Genomic DNA, 20788 nt, shown 5'->3' with positions numbered 1-20788 from the left:
CTTATCGCCAATGAGGTTGTTGTTTTTAAAAAAAGTGGAGTGAGGGGCTCCTGTTCCTCGCCCAATCCCATTCTTACCTGTGTCAATAAAAATAGGTCGCTTTTTTCCACCACAAATACTTCCCGGCGTTTCTCTGGCTTCTTGCCAGATTTTTCATAAACAATCGACGTTACGCTCACCTGTGACGCATCTTCCGATGTATCTCGTGTTTGGTGAATCGGGAGAGGTGGCGTGATTTCTTTTTTGCTTACTCTCTTAACCGGTGATTTTTGACACTGACACGTTGGAAGTTTTTCATTATTTGCCGTTTCATTTCTTTTTACTTTTGAAATCTTTTCATGATTGGCAATTGAATATATTTCCCCCCCGTTTTTTTACTTTGTTAATTTTTTAATATAATGAATTATTATTCATATTTATGAAACTTTTTTTGATGAAAATCACGTGTTAACCTCGATTTATTTATGTAATAAAATTTTTAAAATGTAGATGAATCGAGGAAAATTTGAAGATGCGGCTGTTCGTTTTTTTGAAATTTTCTGAATTGAAATTTATTTTTAACATGAGATTTTATTGTGTGCTTTCAAATTTTTGGAAATAGTTGGCAAGATATTTTTTTAATAGATGCTTTTGATTAAAGCATTTTATTTATTTTAATATAGACATTTTAATATTTTAAATTTATTAGTTTATATTCGCGCTATATAGCTTTTAGTTTATATAGCGTATTAAATTAAAATTAAGTAAAACATTGATTCCTGTCGAATTATTTTTTAAATAATGAATTCAAATTTGTGTATCTTACCTAGAATCAAAATAGTCCTAATACCACAGTACCAATAAATGAACGCTGCAGCGCGCAAAAAGGAATAAGTAAATAAAGTAAAAAATAAAACAAAAGCCAGTTAATCAGATTTTTTTTAGCCTAAGTTTTTTAAAAATTACTAAATAAACAGATGAATTTTATAATTTACTATGATAAAGAGAAAAGTATAGATTAACTGTATATCATTTACCTTATAACTTTTTATAAAATATTTTTTATGCATTCGTAGCTTATATTTTTAAAGAAGATTGGATAAAAACTTAATTTCGATTTTAAAAGATAATTTTTAAACATGGTGAAAATTAGAATACAAATATATTATGTTCTGTTTTACGTATGAACATGTTTGCTGTATTAGGAATGAATTGTTATTTTATTGTTTTTCTTTGACAAAAAATTTACGTAAATCAGCTCGCAAGCAAAGCAAATTTTTTGTTTAAATTTTTTCTTCTTAAAGATATCCCTTTACCATATTCTTCACTTGATTAAACAGGTGTGAAGTAGTCAGTAGCGTTCTTTCACTACTTGTTTATTTAAGTTAGTCAAGGACTGGGTCTATTGCCAAGTTTTCAGAATCTTGCTTGGTGAAGGTTAAAAAACATAGTATGATTAATAATTTTTGCCAAGTTAACTTCGAATTAGGGGAGAGAACTTCACGCTTCGTTTATTACACGCCCACGGTTCTTTTTTTAAGAGATCAGAAGTTCTGGCCTTTAATGCATTTAGCCACTAATGAATAAAATTCTTTTTAACTGTGAAAAAAATGTATGTTAATTCGCAGGTGAATTTAAATTATTGATGTTAGAATGTCTCACTCTCGTTGGGGATGTACTTCACGATTTCTTCATCTGGTTAACACGCGTCCCCCCCCCCCATTTAGATAATTTTTCACAGTTTTTGTTTTCCGTTCTTTTCTTTCTTTTTTGCTAGATTTTAAGTACCAATTGATCAATCACGTATTGCTGCTTACATTTAGCGCATGATATCGATATTGCATTAAGTATAAAAAATGCATTAAGTAACTTTAATTTCAGATTTTGTTCACATCAATAGTAGAATGTTTATGAACCATTTGTTATTAAATCTTAGTTAATTTAAAAGTTTAAATTAAATTCGCAACGTCGTAAGAAAATATATATTTTGAAGACTAACTGAAATTAAATTATTTGTTTTATTTAATAAACTATATTTTGAATATGTTAAGAGCATTTTCTCGTGTTAGCTTTTGCTATTTCATTCCTAAAAATTGTTTAATGTAGCTGAATTTAATATAACTTTTATTCAAAAAAAAAAACTTTGTTAAGAGCATTATGTTCCTATTTTAGTAGTGGCGGTACAATTTTATTTTGAATTTTTTAATGACTTGTTTTGAAATAGCTTCAATTAAATACTTTTTAGCTAAGTGTTTATCATTTAAGTACAGTTCCGTCAATTGCCAAAAGTATATTTCGGGAAATCGGATTAACTATTCTTTATAAATAACTAAACTGAACAAATTAAAATCTCACCAACATTATACGTTTCTGTACGTTTTTTCCAATTAAGGAATCTCAATTTTTCAGTTCATATTTCCCTCCCAATTCATAAGAATGATTGCAGAGATTTCTAAAACGGGTTATATCCGCTTAATTGATAAATCTTATTTCTTCCGTTGAGGAAAGAGTATGCTGATTACGCACTTTTTGTAATGCTCACGTCAGTCCTTGATACGCGTTAAAAATACGTCCATGCTTTATCTTTTATAACGTCAAATATTTTGTACTGAATTTTTTTTTAAAGACAATACCAGGGGTCTGTTTAAAAAAAATTTGGGTCCGTTAACGGACCCTTCACAAAATATCTTTTCATAAAAACGGACCCTTCACAAAATAATTTTTCTTTTAATCGAACCCTTCACAAATTTGTTTATCTTCATTATTGTTTTGTTAATCGAATAAACCCTTCCCAGGGCAGAAAGCAAGAAAGATGGATGTAAACGAATTAGGTTTTGTCTTCGGCAGACGATTCTTCCATTATTCGTCCGAAATGAATATTCTGCGCTCAGCAGTATAGGCTAAATACGAAATAGTATTTGTATGTTGCATCTCTTAATTTAGAAGCAGCAATTGCTGTTTATTTTTGAAAATTTAATTTTTTTATTATAATTTTACAGTGCCGAGCATAATCTTGTATCTATTTACAATTTAAAAACTCATTGAAAAAGTTTTTTGCAATAACCGGACCCTATTTGCACAAATTCATAAAAACGGACCCTGGTTGAAAGAATGTGGGTAATTTTTCACAATTTCACGAAAAACGGACCTTTCACAAAATGTCTGGACAGACCCCTGAATACATTAGCAAACACTGGTTGCTGTGCTTTCCCCCCCTCGTATTGATTGCTGATGAAAATATGCAGGATGTAATGCATTTTTATCTAAAATTTGCACTATATCTTGCACATTTTAAAGCAATTCAAAAAAGTTTTTTAATTTTCCTGTTATATATTTTTAGAAATTTTTCTCTCAGTTTGAAGATTTTCATATCACGAACTTCTACAAATAAGATAAATTTGTAATTATGAGACTTCCTATTAAGAGGTCGCTATAACAGGGAGGAAATTTTTCATGGCAAATTTTCTTTTACCACTTTTTGTATTTTGAAGTTTGGAGTGATAAAGTAAGCTCAGGTAAATCTAGAGTGAGAATCATGAAGATTTTAACGCTGAAAAAATGTTTTTCAAAAAATTCCAACAAATTATAGCAAGATTAACCAGGATTATTGAGTGGAGAAGTAACCCTGCTGTGATTTGTTTGTATTTTGATACTTCATAAATCACTCTAGATTTACGTTAACTTACTTTTTTAGACTTTAAATTTTGAATCTATCTAGATTAAAGAAAATTAGACATGCTGTATTCGTACGTCCTCCTTAAAGTTCTGATTTGATGGTTAGGTTAACTCTGAAGGTAATATACATTTGAAGAGCGTCTTTCTTATTTATTAATAAGAATTTACTAAAAAACAAGTGTGGAAGTTAAAATTTTTTAAATTTTAGTTTAGTAAAAAAAAAAAGTTTTCTATAATTTTCGTACTACTTGACCAGTTACTTATCTACAAAATTCGTCAAGAAGTAGTAAGTCGTTCGTATTTTAAGTGAACTAACAAGTTTCGTTTTGAAACTTACCGATGGAGGAAAAAAAATTATTTTTCATAGGTAATTGAATGGTTTTTTCCCCCTCAAGGGGCTTATACCTCTTTTTTGATCCTATTTCCTCATATAGCTAATTTTTAGTTTTTATGAAGGAGTGATGTGATGAAAATGGAAATATGGCGTGATTTTTTAGTATGAAAGAGAAAGTGTCCTTGAAAGTGGTAAAAGGAAGTGCCTCTTTTGTTCGAATTCACTCTTGACGTGTTGTGTTAATTGTGGTGGGAATTAAGAGCTTAGCTGGTACTGAATTAATATTGGTTGATGTTTATTTACCTAAAAATCACACTTTCAATCATGTCACGGTATTTAGTAAGTATTGCTGTTAATCCGATTTTTCAAGTCTGTTCTTAAAACAATCCAAATTACTAAAGGGGAAAAAAAAATTATGAGCATGATGGACGTAATGTGCAAATTTTTGTGGTTAATGATTTTTTTTTTAGTTTTTCTTACTGTCACAAACTTCGCTTTCTAACCATTTAACTTTGATATTTATTTTATACTTTTATAAAAGTTAGGTTTTAAGTCTTACCAAAGTCTTAAGTTAAGTCTTATCCTCAGCTTCAACAAATCAACCCTTCAATTTCGTTTATGATTTAAACGGAGAGATAATTTATTTATTTATGATAAATTGTGGAAGGCATATGAGCAACATTTAAGAAAATAACAGATTTTTAACAACAAAGAATTTGATAAATATTTTTGGTTGTTTTAATCAAAATCACCTAAGACATGCTTATATAATAGTTGAGTTGGCCCTATAATCAATATGCAGTTGGTGTTTTTTTTTGGCAAATAACTACTTTTTATTATAAAACAGTTTTACATTATATTTTTATTAATATATAGACAACTTGGTAGTATATTTATGTTTTAATTTTTAGAAAACCCAATGGATGACTATCTGCAGTATTTAAGTGGAACAGTGGGAATCGCTGCTCTAACAGGCGCTGCAGCTGCTACAGCTTTATACATGGCGCTCTCACCGTCTCCCATGTCTCCACCTGTTGATATCGAAAATCAATCAGCTGAAGTTCCTGTAAGTTTAAAATTAATAGACTTTCATATTTTACTGAGTTTTATTATTTTAATGTTTTTCCCTCTTTGGAAATATGAATGGTTGACTCAGTAAAGCTAAGCACAGATGGTGCTATTGGTTAAAATTCAGTGCAGACTTCCGGGTTACAACTTCCAATTAATTTTTATACCTAAATTTGAAAAAGCACTCCATCTAATATTATTATACTTGTGGTGTTTACAATATAACACGTTCTTTCTATTTAAACAAACGACAAATGTATTCGGAAAACTCCAGAAGCATGCTATGATGCAACCCAAAAAATTACAAACGATGATATTTTGCACAACTATAGCCAAATAAGGAATAACACTTGAAACACGGTAAACCTTACACTTTAAGAAAATTAATATCAGAACATAAATTGGCTTTCAGCTCACAATCAGCTAACACTTTTTAATTACAGGGAACTCTTACGAATGGTAAAATTAGACCTAAATGTCAACACAAATTACCATAAAATTTTCTAGAATATTAAGCCTTTTCACACATTGCCTCTTAAGCATAACATAAGCAAAGTGTTTTCTGAATTTCTTCCAGTTTTAGGAGGCTTGTTATTGTTTATATTCAGTCAACCATCCATAAAACTAGGTTAGTTTATGGTTTTCCAACCATCCATTAAACTAGGTTTTGTTTAATAAATGTCACATTGATTTAAAGCTACCTTTTTTAAAAAAAAAATTTAGTTTTCAAATTCATTCTCTTTTAAATGTTCTCTAACATAATTAAATATATTGTTGGAGTATGAAATAGGGTTGCTGCTTTATTTTTATATTCCAATAAAATGATCTAGTCCAATAATTTGCAATTGGTTATTATTAAGGCCCGGATTTTGATGACATTTGCATTTTTTTGCATTTTTGGACATTTTTTGTCTTTAGAGCATTTTTTTAGATTTATAGGGCATTTTTCTTTAAATTTTGGGGTGTATTTTGCATTTTAATGCATTTTTTAAAGTTTTTTTTAAATTTTTTCCAATTTTTATTATTTTTTTAATCAATTTTCATTNTTTAATGTTTTATGATTTATATTACATGCATTTTTTAAAAAAAATTAAAATAAATATTATGCTGGTTGAAATGTTCATCTGTGATACAAAGAAAGAATGGAAATTGCAATTGATGTATATTTTTTCTTTCTCTAATTGAGAATTTTTTAAATTCATAGAATTCAGGCGGAGCTCGTCAATCAAAATTAGCACCTCCGGGTGAGATGACTGGTTTTCTTTATGAGGATGCAAAAACTCTTTTGGAAATGATGCAGAGAGGATACAGGATGTCAAGTAATATATTTATTAATTTTTTTATTTCTAGATTTAATGAGCTATTGTATTTCTAGACCTAGTTAATATAAGTTAATAGGAGAGAAAGTTAGATTTTGGTTAAGTTTCCGAAGGAAAAAGTTTCGCAAAGACCAAATATACGCAACTTTTTAGCTGGGGAAATATTCAGTTTTAATTAAGCATGCTATTTAATTTGATCTAATTATATTGAAGATCTACTTCGTGTTATCTTTAGTAATTTTTAAATATTGTAACATAATATTTGACTGAACTTATTACATTTTTAATGTGATCTAACTTTAAACTTATAATTGAGTCTTTTGTTTTCTTAAGAACATTTTTCACCTTACCCCTTCCAAACAACAGTCAAAATGTTTCATGTTAATTAAAAGTTTAAAATTAATTGAATATTTAATTTTCATTTTTCAGGTAATGGTAATTGCCTTGGCTACAAAATATCAAAGACAGAATATACTTTCATCAGTTATGGTGAAGTGAGTATTGTTTGTTATGATGTATAGGCATTGTGCAGAAACAATATTTAGGTCTCTACATTGAAATTTATTTCTTCTTCAGGTGATAGAGAGGGCAAGAAATTTTGCATCTGGTTTGGTAAAGATTGGAATGAAGCCTGGTCAAGATTCTTTCATTGGAATCTATGCACAAAATTGTGTTGAGGTATTTTTTTCTTATCTAATTAGAAATAATTAAAAGCTAAATTGTTTAAATATCTTTTTACTAATATAATTTTTTTTATTTTAGTGGATATTGACTGAACAAGCTTGTTATAACCAATCTGCTGTCATTGTTCCACTGTATGATACACTCGGACCTCATGCATGTTCTTTTATAATGAATCAAGGTAAGACTAATTGTTAAAACTAATTGGGATACAGTTAAACATCACAACTGTTGATTTGATGAATTTCTCAAAATTTAGAGAAGCCTGATTATCTTATGCAATTGTTTTTCTGACAATGTAATATACTAATAAAGGAAAAAAGTAACTTAATGTATTTCTTGTCAACCCTTGATTTTGCCTAATATTTTGATACTTAAAGTTTATTTTCCTGATTGTTAAAGTATTCAAAATGTTACCTTAAATTAACTTTAATTAAATGCTTGTATGATTCATTATTTGAAGATGTTCTAAGAAAGAGTTGGCCATGCTTGAATCCATTTCTAAGGAAATGTAAAAGTAAAATATGCATGCATGCATAAATAAGAATTAAAATGTCATGCTATTTTTATTAAGTTGGAAAAAGGAAGAAAGAAAAACAAACAATTGCACTTAACAGGAGTTATGTTTATATGTGGTAATTGAATAGAATTTAAAAAAATTATGCAACATCGGGAGAAAATGTTAATACAAAAAGTGAATAAGTCAGAAAAACATAAATCCAAAGTTAGCGTTATTTTTGGAGTAACTGTTTTTAAATAATTTGAAATGTATTTATACTATTAAAATGCCAACAGTTATTATTTGGCAAAATATTAGGATTTTTGAAGTTAAACTTTAGGGGCACTCTTCAAGCTTGTGATATCAAAATTTTATAAAAATGATTGTAGCATTATTTCCTAAACAAGCATCATTTCGTAAAATAATTTATAATTTTATCCTTTAAGCATTGAACTTTGGATAAAATTGTGTATGAATATCATTGAAAACTACAGCTAAGATTTGGCTATCAAATTCTGCCATAATTTTATTTTATAGTTAAAAGGTTAAGTTTGAACTTTTAGTAATGACGAAATATGAAGATACATTTGGTTTCTTTTATTATTAGTTGCAAAAAATTCAACGTTTAAATAAGTTAAGCTCAAACTAGTAGACTGTATGGCTGGAAAAAAATTTAAAATACAGTCTTACATTTTTTGCTTTATAAATGACTGGTTCCAAATTCTTCTAATACTTTATTTTTCTATTTAGCTGAAATTAAAATAGTGGTTTGTGATAAAGAAGAGAAAGTTAAATCTCTTATGGAACAGAGGGACGAGACCCCACTACTAAAACACATAATTTTAGTTAATGAAGTCAGTGAAAAAATAAAAGCTTTAGTTGAAGACAAAGGTGTTGAATTGCATTCATTCAAAGATATTGAAGTAAGTATTCTTGCTTAGTGGTTTTATATTTTGATTGTCATTTTTAAATTTTGATACTGATTTGTTATGTATCTGCCCCCAGTTTTAAGAATTTCTTTTTCTCCCGCTGACGTCAATAAAGACTGTCAATGTGGGGTTTGGATTGCTCTTGTGTGTGGAGATCACAAGAGTGGGACAAGCAAAGGTTGCAACTTAAAAAAACAAACAAAAAAAAAACATTGAAGGTATTAAGTTTAACTGCACATGCTCTGTATAAATTAGCCCTGAATTTAATGCTCCAATAGTTTTATTAAGGTTAAGGAATCTCCTGGTTGTTTTGTTTAGTTGTAGATTTTCATATTAACCTTGAAGCAACAATGTCCATGATGCACAAAATCTTCCATATTTATTTCAAGTGTAGTTACAAGCTATAAATTTGTACAGAATCCGCTACACTAATGTTTTTTCAAATTGAAGAATTTCCAGGAAGTTTTTTAAATCTATTTACACTGTCCAGATAAATTAAAAATGTGTTCACATTTTTCGCTTTTCGACTTAAAGCAATTCTAATAGGGTAAATACACCGAAGATTTATTACTATTATTAGTGAATATAACCTTTTTCTTGTTTTCTTGATGGCACAGGAAAACTACTCAATAATTACCAAGGGGTAAGTAACAAAAATATATTTAAATCTTTAACATGATGAATACGGTACAATGGTGGACAATGCTACTACTACATTACAATGGATGTGCTTGCTTTTTTACAAAATCTTAGTTTGCAGTTGCGGTTACAATCTAATGATAAACTCCGCCATCTATCGGTGGTTCAATAACATGTATTTCTACAACATTAATTTTGAAGTGATTTAAAAAAATCTAGTCATAAACTCAAAAGGGGGTCTGTTCAAGGATAGTTGTAAAATTAAAATTGTGTTTATTTCATTATTTTAATGATATGCCTATTTAATGCAGTTAAATAATAGTTTTGTGTTTGTGTTGCTATTTTTATGAAACTTCCAGCAGATATCTAAAAAAACATTAGAGCTAAAAAATAAGTTTTGTGTGCATATATTCCTACTTTATGATATTTATAGTAAGATGGTAACAAAACTGTTGTCTGGAAACTAACATTTGATGTAGATCTACATTTACTTTATTTAAAAATTGCATGTTTTGTGCAGTTAAAAAGTTACTCTTATGAGTAATTTTAGGGTTGCAGTGCTTGATTTTGTTTTTGGCATGTTACTAAAGTGGCATTAATAAAAATATGCCAAAATTGGTGGGTTAGGGGGGGAATCTCCAAATATTGGTCTAGCTGCATAACAGATCAGTTCCACAATTTTTTATATTAAGGGAAGTTGGTATATTAAGATTAATATATAATTAGAATATCATTATTTAGAATTGCAATGTTTCTTGCTAATTAATCCAGTTCTCTAATGTACTTTATTTTTATAACATGTCTCGCTTATAATTTTTGCTAGATTATGTAAATAATTTTCTAACATGAGTTTTAGAGAAAAAATTTCTGTACCTTTTTTTTTTTATTACTCATTTTTAATTTTTGTTGAATTGATTATTAGTTCATAAAAATTAAATTTACACTTTTTTTTAATTGGCTTTTATGTCATAATGTTAACAGTTATTATGCTTTTTTTAGGAACTAGGTGCTAAGAATCCTGCTCCAATATTGGTGAGTGAATTTTTTAAATTTAATTTTTTGAGATTTGGTTTTAAATTTAAATTTTTTTCATTCGAATCTGGATTAGCAGATTATTTGTTAGAAGTCTTGATGTGAACCACTGGTTCTGTTAAACTCAAATGATGATAGATTTTAATTATGTTATCTCCCACACTGCACTCAAATCATGTTGATTGAACATAGCCTTTAAGATGTGAAAATTTAGTTATAATAAAATGTAATGAAGAAAAAAAGTAATGGAACTTAATTGTTTATTTGCTCAGAAATTTGACTTCTTAAGTAAAATAATGAATGAAATAAAAATTTTTTCAAATACATAATTTTTAATAGAATATTTTCAGTGGCTTTTATTTTCAAACTAAGGTTATTCATTTTTTATGGTATAGGGAGCTATTATTTTTATTAAATGTGAGCAAATTAAAAAAAAAAAGAAAGATTTGACATTAGTCTTTGGTGCGAAATCAAGCAAAATATACTTAAAAATCTGAGGGGGTTAACGTCTAGAAATAGTGTTAATTTCTTATGAGGTGTAATAATTTTTACTCATAAAATTAATTTTCTTTGAGTAAAGTATTAAATAAAATGAAAAAAAGGATTCTTACATTTCATAAGTTTTTTAAAAAATTCTTTTTATTAGTATCTGTATTTACTAGTTGAATATATGAGCTGAATAATTTCTCAGCTTATCTCATGTTTTTAAACTACAGATTGGTATTATTCCCAAAGTTTTTATAACAAAGAAAAAGTTAATGAAATGAAAATTTCATACTAACTTGCCCTGGTTATTAATAAACAGAAATAAACATGTGGAGCATTTATTTATTTTAGAATTAGTACCATGGTGCTCACTATTTAATTTCCAAAAGTTACCTGTACTTGAAGTTAGATTTAAATGTTACATATTATAAAAACTTGTTTTTCAATTTATGTGCATAAAATAAATAATATTTAGTGTTAACAAAGTAATTTTTGAGTGAAATAATTGCTTGAATATAATATCATAAATTAAAATTTATGTTTTTTGTTAGCCACCTAAACCATCTGATGTTGCTACAGTCTGTTACACAAGTGGAACAACTGGTGATCCAAAAGGTGTTATGCTTACCCATGAAAACATAATAATTGATGCCTCTGCTGTTATTGATCAATTGGTAATTAGTTTATTGATTTAAATGTCAAAATATTTTTTTGAAATTCTAATTCTTATTTTATGGGTACAATTAACTTCTTCCAGTCAATTAATTACTGTAAAAGTTAATTTCATATTGTTTTTATTTCCTCGTGGGAAAAAAATAAGTTTTTACCTCAGGTTATGTCTTGTTTTAAGTTTGCTAGGATTTCTCAGTGTTCAGTTTAGGTTTTAGTTCAACATTAATAAAAATGTTTAATCATGTAATTGTATTCACGTTGCTCTCAGAGTAAGATTTAAGCTATATCAAATAAAAAGATTGCACTGTTTTAACAAGTGTCTTAAAATTTGCTGTAACTTGAAGTGTGATTATTCAAATGTTACAGCTGCTTTCCCCCCCCCTTTGCTCTGATCTTTTTATCCTTAATTTCATAGGTAATAATTGTTTCATCCCTTTAACTAATTAAAAGAAATAAAGTGTAAATTTTTTATGGTTGAAAAACCATAACCTAGGATGGAACAATCTATGTGCAATAGAGGGTTAATTTCTGTGCCGATTAAGTGAACAATTTCCATATTTTGTGTGATTGTTGTAAGCATATACACTTTGTATTGCATTTAAATTTTTGAGAAAGAGATACTATGTCAATCTATGCATTACAATTTATTTCAAATTTTTATTCATATCTATTATTTATTTCAAATTTATATCAAATTCAAGCTTTGAATGAATCTTGTATATATGATTTGTGTTTTTGTTTGCAGGAAGTGTTTATCTTCAAAGCAAACTTAGCAAAAGTTATCTCAATTTGAAAAATAAAATTTGTTTTATCTATGTGGATAAAAATTCAACATTAAAGATAGTGTTTTGATAGCATTAAACTGCCCTGAGTACTCTTGCATGATTTTTAAAAGAAAGACGAAATATACTTAAACAATATGAATTTATAAATTTGTTGTGAATTTTTTTAAGTTGTAATTCTGTTTGATTGAAGTTTTGTGCCTGTCCTATCATTTTCATGTTTTTTTAAGTTGACTGTATTGATCTCAAAAGTTTGCTTTTCCCTCACAAAGTTACCAATTGAAAAATTAAAGCCGCCTAATGTGTTTTTTCTCCAATATTCAATTTAAGTTTTCGTATGTTTGTTTTAATTTTTAATTTTTTTCTTTGTAGGCTGAGTATGCACCTAACAAAAATGATATCATGATATCATTCCTACCATTAGCTCATATGCTTGAAAGACTGTGTGAAGTAAGTTTATCATTTTAAACTCTTTATTCTTAAATTATTAATTCAAAGTAGCTCTTTCAGTGCAGTATTTGTTAAAACTTATTTTTGTCTCAAGAATAAAAGAATTCATAATCATTTTTAGACCCCTGTATATGTTTTCAAGAATGTTTTGTAGTTCTTTGCAATGCAGAAAAATGCCATTTTTTCTGAATATTAATGAAATCAAAACTGCTATTATGCTGATTCCATTTAAATCTTAACTTTTTGAACAGATTAAACCTGATACATGTATGCTGAAGAGATTTCATTGTTAAATTGCGTATGGAAACTGCGTATAATTACGTATAATTACACATTATTTGGCAAAATAATCGCATTTAGTTACTAGTTCAGATAACAGCTTTTAGATGCCAAATTTGTAAAAGTTCTAGAACTAAAAAAACATATTATGAATTGTGAGATGTTATCTAATCTGTTGTCCATGCAAATAGTTATCAATTGTGCTTGGTCATAAACAGGTGGTATTTGTAAGTAGTAAGATCTGGGGGGTGTCACTAAGTCTATTAATCATACACAATATTAGTCCTAGTGCTGCAATAGTTTTTCAGTACTTTAACAGTATAATGTGCAGACTATTCATACATCCAGAAGCACAAACTTTTCTTTGGATACCTTATTTAATTTGCAGTGTGTGTCAATATGGACTGCTAAACAAGTATTTGTTTATTAGGTGACAGTTTACATCAATGGTGGAAGCATTGGTTTTTACAGTGGTGATATTAGAGTACTAATGGAGGACATGAAAGCTTTAAGACCTACTATTACACCTTGTGTTCCTAGGTTACTCAATAGAATCTATGACAAAGTAAATATTTCTACTTTTTAACTTTGTTACTTTGATTTTAAAAATATTGAATGTAAAGTAACTGCTGGCGTTTTTTATTTTTTAATTTAGGTTCAAGCAAAAATTAATGGTAGTTTTATGAAGAGATTTTTGTTTAATGTTGCCATGCATATGAAAAAGTCTGAACTTCAAAAGTATGTATTGCTCTCAAACTTTAGATTTTTTTGTTACTTTTCTCAACATTGTTATACTGAATATTGCTTCGTTAATTTATTTTTAAAATTTATTGTTAAGTGAAGTGTTTTAAGCTTAAGTTGTTGCTATTTTGTTTAACTCTTTTGACCGCAAAATAAAAAATTTAAATGTTAGTAATTTAAAAAATATATATACATTTGTTACTTGTTTGAGGCCAGACTTGTCAAATTTATGCTTGTTTGTGCCTAGCATGAATAAATTTAAACTGTTAATAAGTGCATAAATTAAGAAAAGAAATTGCGTAAATTTGCTATATTTGTTTGAAGCAGACATTGGGGAAATTTATGCTTGTGAAAAATAACTGTTGAAATTTTCTAAGAAATTCGAAAATGTTCGTGAAAAATAACGGTTGAAATTTTCTGAGAAATTCGAAAGTCTTTCCTTTATTTAATTTTTGATCAATATTTCTTAAATAATTTTGAAATTTATTTTTATTTCATTAAATTTACAATTTACTGTAACTAAAAATTCTCATAGTAATTTATTAAAAAAATCTAATTTCTTTATCTCAGCTTTTATATTTGCTCAAAACATAAATGAAATGCCTATTTTAAAATAGCTCTAATAAAAGGTAATAGTATTCAAAATTTGAGAAATTTTATTTTTACATTTTTTCTTTAATTGCGTTTTTTCTTTAAGAGAAATATTCAGAATATATAAGTCCCTGAAAAGAACTAGTTTTTAAAAAGCTTATTAATTTTCATCTTTTTTTGATAACTCTAGAGATGTCATTGCAAATAAGAGTTATTTTGAGCCTGAGAATTTTTCTGACTCTGATTTATTTTAAGAATAAAATCTAATATATTATGTGTTAAACAATTCACATAAGCTAAAGTACAGCAGAAAATTGCAGTTATGAGTCTTTAAAGTTGTACCCTGCAACCAATTTAAATTTTTTTTAAACCCCAAAATCTAATATTTTTAAGCTGATTGCTCGCATAGAAGCATAATATATATAGACACACAATTTTCATTGGTATTCTGCTGCTGAAGATTTTTAAATAATTATTTAAATTAAAAAATTAAGTATTGACACTGATTTTTCATTAGTAAAAAGTCTATTTTTTAAACAGTATTTATTTTTGAGTTAGTGAAGCTGTATTCAGACATGGTTTTAAAATAGTCTTCTATATTTAGGTTTATTATCAGAAATAACAGTATTTGGGATCGTTTGGTGTTTAAACCTGTTCGAGAAGGAATGGGTGGTAGAATTCGCCTACTTGTTAGTGGTTCTGCACCCTTAGCTGGAAACATCTTAACTTTTATTCGATGTGCATTGGGATGCGTGGTATGTATCTTTTTCATTATTGAATTTTCAGCTATATGTTTCTTGTACAGTTTTTAATTTTTTTCGGAATTCCAATGTTTGTTCTTTTTAATACTTAATAATAATTGTTCTTTTTAATAATAGTTTTTTTTTTTATTTTTTNTGTTTTTTTTTTTTTTTTTTTAGTGTGTGCTTTACTTAGAAATTAGGCTGCATTTTTAAATATTTATTATTATACTAATAATCAACTAATAATTAATACAAATTTTTAAAGTGAAAATTATTCTGGAGTAAGGTTATATACTATGAAGTTAAGTTTTTCCAGAAAAGAAATATTTTTACCTCTGTAAAATCTAAAATAGTTAGATGACATTATTGCCATCCTCTATTCAAAATTTTAACAATGTCAAAAAATTATTATTAATGTATATTCTGAATGATTTATTTAGAAGTTACAAGTTTATAAGTACAAGGTGCATAGTGTTTTAAAAAAGTGCTTAAAGGTGCTTTTGATTTACGTTTTTTAAAAGCCCTTAAAGGTGCTTTTTTCATTCAGGTTTGTAAGAACTGCTTAATTTTGTCTTTTTTAAAAAGCTTTGCCATATCGATTGTCGTTCTAAATTACAAAAGAATGCATGATTTTCACAATCTTCTCTGCAGTATTTATCAGAAACTAGTTATTTTATCATGATTATGAAAAGTTTTTGAAAATGTTTTTGAATTTTATTGATTTTATGTTTATAAATTAAGTGATTTTATGTTTATGAAATAAGAACTTTAAAAGATAGAAAATTTTTTTTTCTTATTGCACAGATTTTTTTTTTTGGAAAGTGATGATTAAAAATATTTTTTGAGTGCTTACAAAATACTTAAAAGGTGTTTATTTTTCGTTAAAAAAATTATTAAAAAATCTGGCAATGCATACTGTAGTAGAATAACTAACTTATGTTTCTTTTAATTTAATAATGTAAATTTTGTTCCAAGTTTTTAATATTTTTAAATTTATTTATTGATTAACTGTTGCATTTTTAAAAAATTTTTTTTTTGTCTATTTTAAAAAAAATTCAGGCACTAAAATGAGCTTTTTGAAACATCAGCCCCTTCTATCTTAACATTTATATCATTACTTGAACACTACTTCATGTTCAGTTTAATCAATAGTTATACTTCTATTTATTAATCTTAATGTAGTGAGTTTTTAATGTGTGTTTTTTATTAATGTCTTTAAAAGGTATCTGATGTAATCATTTTGATAATCTTTCTTTAAATGTTTTCAATTTAATGCTAACCACAATCACTAGTTTTTTAAAATATCTATATGAATATTCATATTTTTAATCTTCACCGTATGTGAACTACATAATTGTGCAACCTATTTCTTTTTATTTTTTTAACCTTTTGGACTAAATCAATCCCACAATCTGGATATACCCATGATTTTCCTCCTTGGATTTAATCTTAATTGATAAATCCATCTGATGTTTTCTTTAGACATTTATGTTAACTAATGTTACAAATATTTTTTTAATGTTAAGATTTATGTGGATGTATGCTGTGAATAATGAAGGGATTTTGGTGCATTAACATTTGTAAAATGTATTTTTTTTTTTGCATTTTAATGCTAATAAATGGACTATTTATTGTAGGTTGTTGAAGGCTATGGACAAACTGAGTGTGTAGCACCTTGCACAACAAATATTCAAGGTGACTATTCAGTTGGTAAGTATTTTAATTTTGTTTTTAGAATTTTTATTTAAATTATTTGTTTTAAAAATAACTAATTTATATTGTTTTTTAATATAGGGCAAGTTGGACCTCCGATATCATGTTGTCATATCAAATTAGTAGATGTTCCCGAAATGGAATATTTTTCAAAAAATGGACAAGGAGAGGTAGGTCTTTACATTGGTTTCAGAAAGTCACCATTATAATTAACTACCATTAAAATAGTAAATTAGCATGCACTTTATTTCTTTTAATAACATAATTTATTACATCATGTAACACAGGAAATAAAAACTAAACATCATGTAACAGTATCTTTTCATTGTATACTTAATGATAAGAATGGATATTGTAATATTATATCAAATATAAATTTGTAAAAAATGTTTTAAATTTTAATCATTTGCTTTTTTAACTTAATCAACAACAAATCTCTTATTTTTTGTTTTGTTTATGTGTTATGTTACTTTAACCCACTGACGGTTCTGCACGTAAAAAGTCGCATTTTAACCTGCAGTCTTCTCTGCATAGCAAAACCGGTTTTCCCATGTTAATGGATAGGGAAACTGTGTGTCGGGGAGAAACATTCTCCCAATTTTGCCCATTTCCTTAACCGCCAGTGGGTTAATTATTATTCTAGCAAGAAAAGAAAAAACTAATTCCTATTTAATGCAATCTGAAAATTTTAATGCTCTGTCACCAAGGGAAAAAAGAAAGCCGGAGCTTAAGTGCCTTACACTTGAAGCAATGCAATGATTTTTAAACTATATATATAATCTTGTCGCAACGAATTATCTGGGCTTTAAAACAGACAAACAATTTAAGTATTTTAATTTATTAAACTTTTTTTTAAAATCACCACAGCATTTTTCCGGCAACATTTGAGGACATTTTCCCACCTACGTTAAAATTATGAAAATCGCTGCTTTATTCTCAGTTTTTGCAAGTTTTTTTGAAGGCCAGGTAATGTAGCATTGGAGTAAGTTTTTTAATAATAAAAGAATAGACCACAGACTCTTCATTTTCATACTGTAGCTTTTCTCCTTATTGACGTTTTGCACAATTTTCTGCATAAGCGTATGTAGCCCTGACTTTAGAAAGGCTAAACTTGACTTAACATTCATGAGTAACATTTTCAAACTTACAGCAGTTATAAAGATAGCATATTATTCACAAAAACATCATTTCATAGTAAGACAGAGCCTTCAAAAAAAGCCTTAATGGTTCCTTTTAAGTTTGAACTAACAGGACTATAACATTATATTTAAGCTTTCGTTGTGTGTGATTTTGTAAAAAAGTATGAAATTAATTTTTAGGTTTGCATCAAAGGACGTAATGTGTTTAAAGGTTATTTTAAAGATCCTGAAAAAACAGCAGAAACAATAGACTCTGATGGTTGGTTGCATACGGGTGACATTGGCATGTGGCTTCCAGTAAGTTAAACCTCTGAGCTTCATCTAATAAAACCACTGATAAACTACCTCATTAGAATGTATGAGTACTATTAAGTTGATAATTATTAAGTATAAACTAGACACTGTCAATTTTTAAAATTGAATGTGTAGGATGTTACGTGTAAATTATGCAATAGGACTATATCACTTTCTTATGCCGAAAAATTAAAATAGTTGCTATAATAGAATATTTCCTATACCGGCTGTTCCTGAACAACGTACTCCTCTTTTATTTTATTTTTTTTTAAGGACCTAATTCTTATTTTTTTTCTCTGTTTATAATTGTTTAACAGGGTACATTGCGTTTTTAAAAAGTGCTTAAAGGTGCTTATTTTCGTTTTTCAGTTTTTTAAAAAACCCTTAAAGGTGTTTTTTTCATTGGGTGTTTTTAAAAAGTGCTTAATTTTTCCTTTTTTAAAAATGAGAATTTTCCTTTACCATGTTGATTTTCATTTCGAATTGTGCAAAAGGACAGTTCACATTGTTCTATTCAACGTTTTCACAATTAATTCAACCCCAATCTATTTCGACGTATTGTCAGTCCGTAGCGTATGAAAACACCATTCGTTTTACACGGTTCTAAATTTCATAAATTTTGACAATCGTCAAAATTTATGAAATTTAGAAGTTGACAATGCCAAAAGTTTTTTTTTTTGACATGACGGTTAAACAAGATAAAAAAGTCAATTGTCAAAAACTTTCAAATTCTGTCTGATTATATTTTTTAAAGTGCTTAAAATTATTTTTTGAGTACTTGAAAAGTTCTTAAAAAGTGCTTATTTTTTGGTGAATAATTTGGCTACGCACCCTGTTTAAATTTTTTCTTTTACCTTGTATACTTATTTTTGTTGGGTACCTCTGCTGGTTCTTATGTCATTAAATTCTACACTCAATCCTAACCAATGTGAACTTTTTTTGAAACTGAAATCACTGCTGTTTAGGATTGATTTACATAAAGACAAGTTGACTTTTTAGTGTATAATCATGAGACTTCTTGAACTGAACTAATGAAACTTATGAACTTGTTATTATAAGTGACTTTCTTTTGTGGAATGTTTCAGATTTTAAATTTAATTATTTTATTTTTACAGAATGGGACACTTAAACTTGTTGACAGGAAAAAGAATATATTTAAACTTGCACAGGGCGAATATATTGCTCCAGAAAAAATTGAAAATATTTATCTATCTAGCACTTACGTTTCTCAGATATTTGTACATGGAGAAAGTTTACAGGTTTGTGTTTAATTTCTTAGATTTTTAATAGTTTTAAAATTGTTTCCAGTAACTTGAAATACAGTTAGTAAGTTCTACTTTAAAAAAAAAAGAAAGAAAAGAAATGCAAAAAAAGTTAACATTTAGTTTAAAACAAACATTTAGATCTAATTTTTTTAATAAAATTTTAAATTTGTAATCAAGTTTTTAAATGATGCATTGCAAATGATCAAGTTTGATGCATTGAAAAGATTTTTTGTATGCTTTTCTTTCCTAAACTCTGTATTGTTTAATGACGTTAATTTTTATACTTTATTTATTATAAAAAAATTGATTAGTTATATTAACACCTGTAAGTTTCTGCCATTTCTATGAATTTTAGTTGTGCTCATGAAAAGCTTTGAAATTAATAAAATATAAATAATTCCTATTTTTCTTTTTTTAACTCTTGAGATTTAGCAGTGTAGTATTAACTAAAAATTGATCAAGCTCAAATTGAAGACAGTTTGGAGAGATAAGTTACATGTATTTTATAGCATTTGAAACATATCGATCGTCGAAAATAAAAAAGAATTACCCAAATTTAAACTTTAATAAAATTTGAACTACAAAATCATAGGCAACATCATATGGGATCCCAGATGTCAAACATAAGGAAAAGTGAAAAAATGAAAAAGCTAGAACAAACTTTTGAAATAATATACACATTTAAATTGATTTGAATTTAGTTCAGTACATTTTAGGTTACATTTCAGGTTTGGTGTAGAAGCTTACAGTTTTGACAAGTACACAGGAACTATGGTACTTAAACCTAGTATGTCGTTTATTCCATTGCAGAAACTTCGGTACTTGAAACTACTGATTACACCACAACAGCATTAAAATAAATTGAAACCTTTCGAAGTTATTTTCTTCAGCACATTTGTTATATTATGTAAACTGCATTTATTTTACTCAGTATTTTTTCCTGTATTCTAATGATTTTAATTTAAATTCTTAGAGTTTCTTGGTTGCCATTGTTGTACCAGATAAAGAGGTTCTTATGAAATACTGTCAAGAGAAAGGAATTCCTGGTACCTGGGAAGAAGTTTGCAAAAACAAAGTAAATGATTTTTTTTTATATTTTTATAAACAAGACTGTTTGATTTTTATTATATACATGTTTGAAGGTTATTTAATACAAAATTAAAGTAAAATTAATCTAAGTGCATTTTTATTTAGGCTGAATTTAAATATTTACAGTAAAGTTAGCTGCGTACTTTAAAAAGTACTGCTGTAAACATATCAAAATCTTTATTATTTCGTGCGACTCTCTTATTACAAGAAACTTAAAAAACAGATTATGCATTTTGTATTTATGTACATAAAGGGATGAAAAAAGTTCCAATGATTACATCTTGGCTATTTGAACAGGGTGTTATACTGCTTTTTCTTTGTGGTACAGAGGGTGAAAAATGCAATTTTTTTTTTCTCTTAAGTTAAATTTAGGTGTTTCTTCCTTAATT

The 20788-nt window shown here is 27.4% G+C and overlaps 1 protein-coding gene across 8 annotated transcripts in view; it reads left to right on the top strand.

Moving 5' to 3' along the window:
* Window positions 1-20788, top strand: part of LOC107450383 (long-chain-fatty-acid--CoA ligase 1) — a 65522-nt gene that overhangs the window by 41999 nt on the left and 2735 nt on the right. For 7 of the 8 annotated variants that reach the window (XM_071180151.1, XM_071180148.1, XM_071180152.1 and 4 more), the window contains exons 2-18: window positions 4900-5054; window positions 6261-6375; window positions 6805-6869; window positions 6952-7053; window positions 7138-7237; window positions 8306-8478; window positions 10123-10155; window positions 11193-11315; window positions 12468-12545; window positions 13255-13389; window positions 13480-13562; window positions 14761-14911; window positions 16537-16609; window positions 16694-16782; window positions 17932-18048; window positions 19161-19304; window positions 20284-20385. In XM_071180151.1, coding sequence (XP_071036252.1) covers window positions 4908-5054; window positions 6261-6375; window positions 6805-6869; window positions 6952-7053; window positions 7138-7237; window positions 8306-8478; window positions 10123-10155; window positions 11193-11315; window positions 12468-12545; window positions 13255-13389; window positions 13480-13562; window positions 14761-14911; window positions 16537-16609; window positions 16694-16782; window positions 17932-18048; window positions 19161-19304; window positions 20284-20385 — 1830 coding nt within the window. In that variant the 5' untranslated portion in view covers window positions 4900-4907. Of the gene's footprint in view, window positions 1-4122; window positions 4328-4899; window positions 5055-6260; window positions 6376-6804; window positions 6870-6951; window positions 7054-7137; window positions 7238-8305; window positions 8479-10122; window positions 10156-11192; window positions 11316-12467; window positions 12546-13254; window positions 13390-13479; window positions 13563-14760; window positions 14912-16536; window positions 16610-16693; window positions 16783-17931; window positions 18049-19160; window positions 19305-20283; window positions 20386-20788 lie in introns of those variants that run through there. The other variant, XM_043040030.2, reaches the window with a different exon arrangement.

Source organism: Parasteatoda tepidariorum, chromosome 4, assembly GCF_043381705.1.
Source record: "Parasteatoda tepidariorum isolate YZ-2023 chromosome 4, CAS_Ptep_4.0, whole genome shotgun sequence".
Lineage (NCBI taxonomy): Eukaryota > Metazoa > Arthropoda > Arachnida > Araneae > Theridiidae > Parasteatoda > Parasteatoda tepidariorum.
The sequence above is the reverse complement of the archived record's forward strand: the minus strand, read 5'-3'. Positions and strand labels throughout refer to the sequence as shown.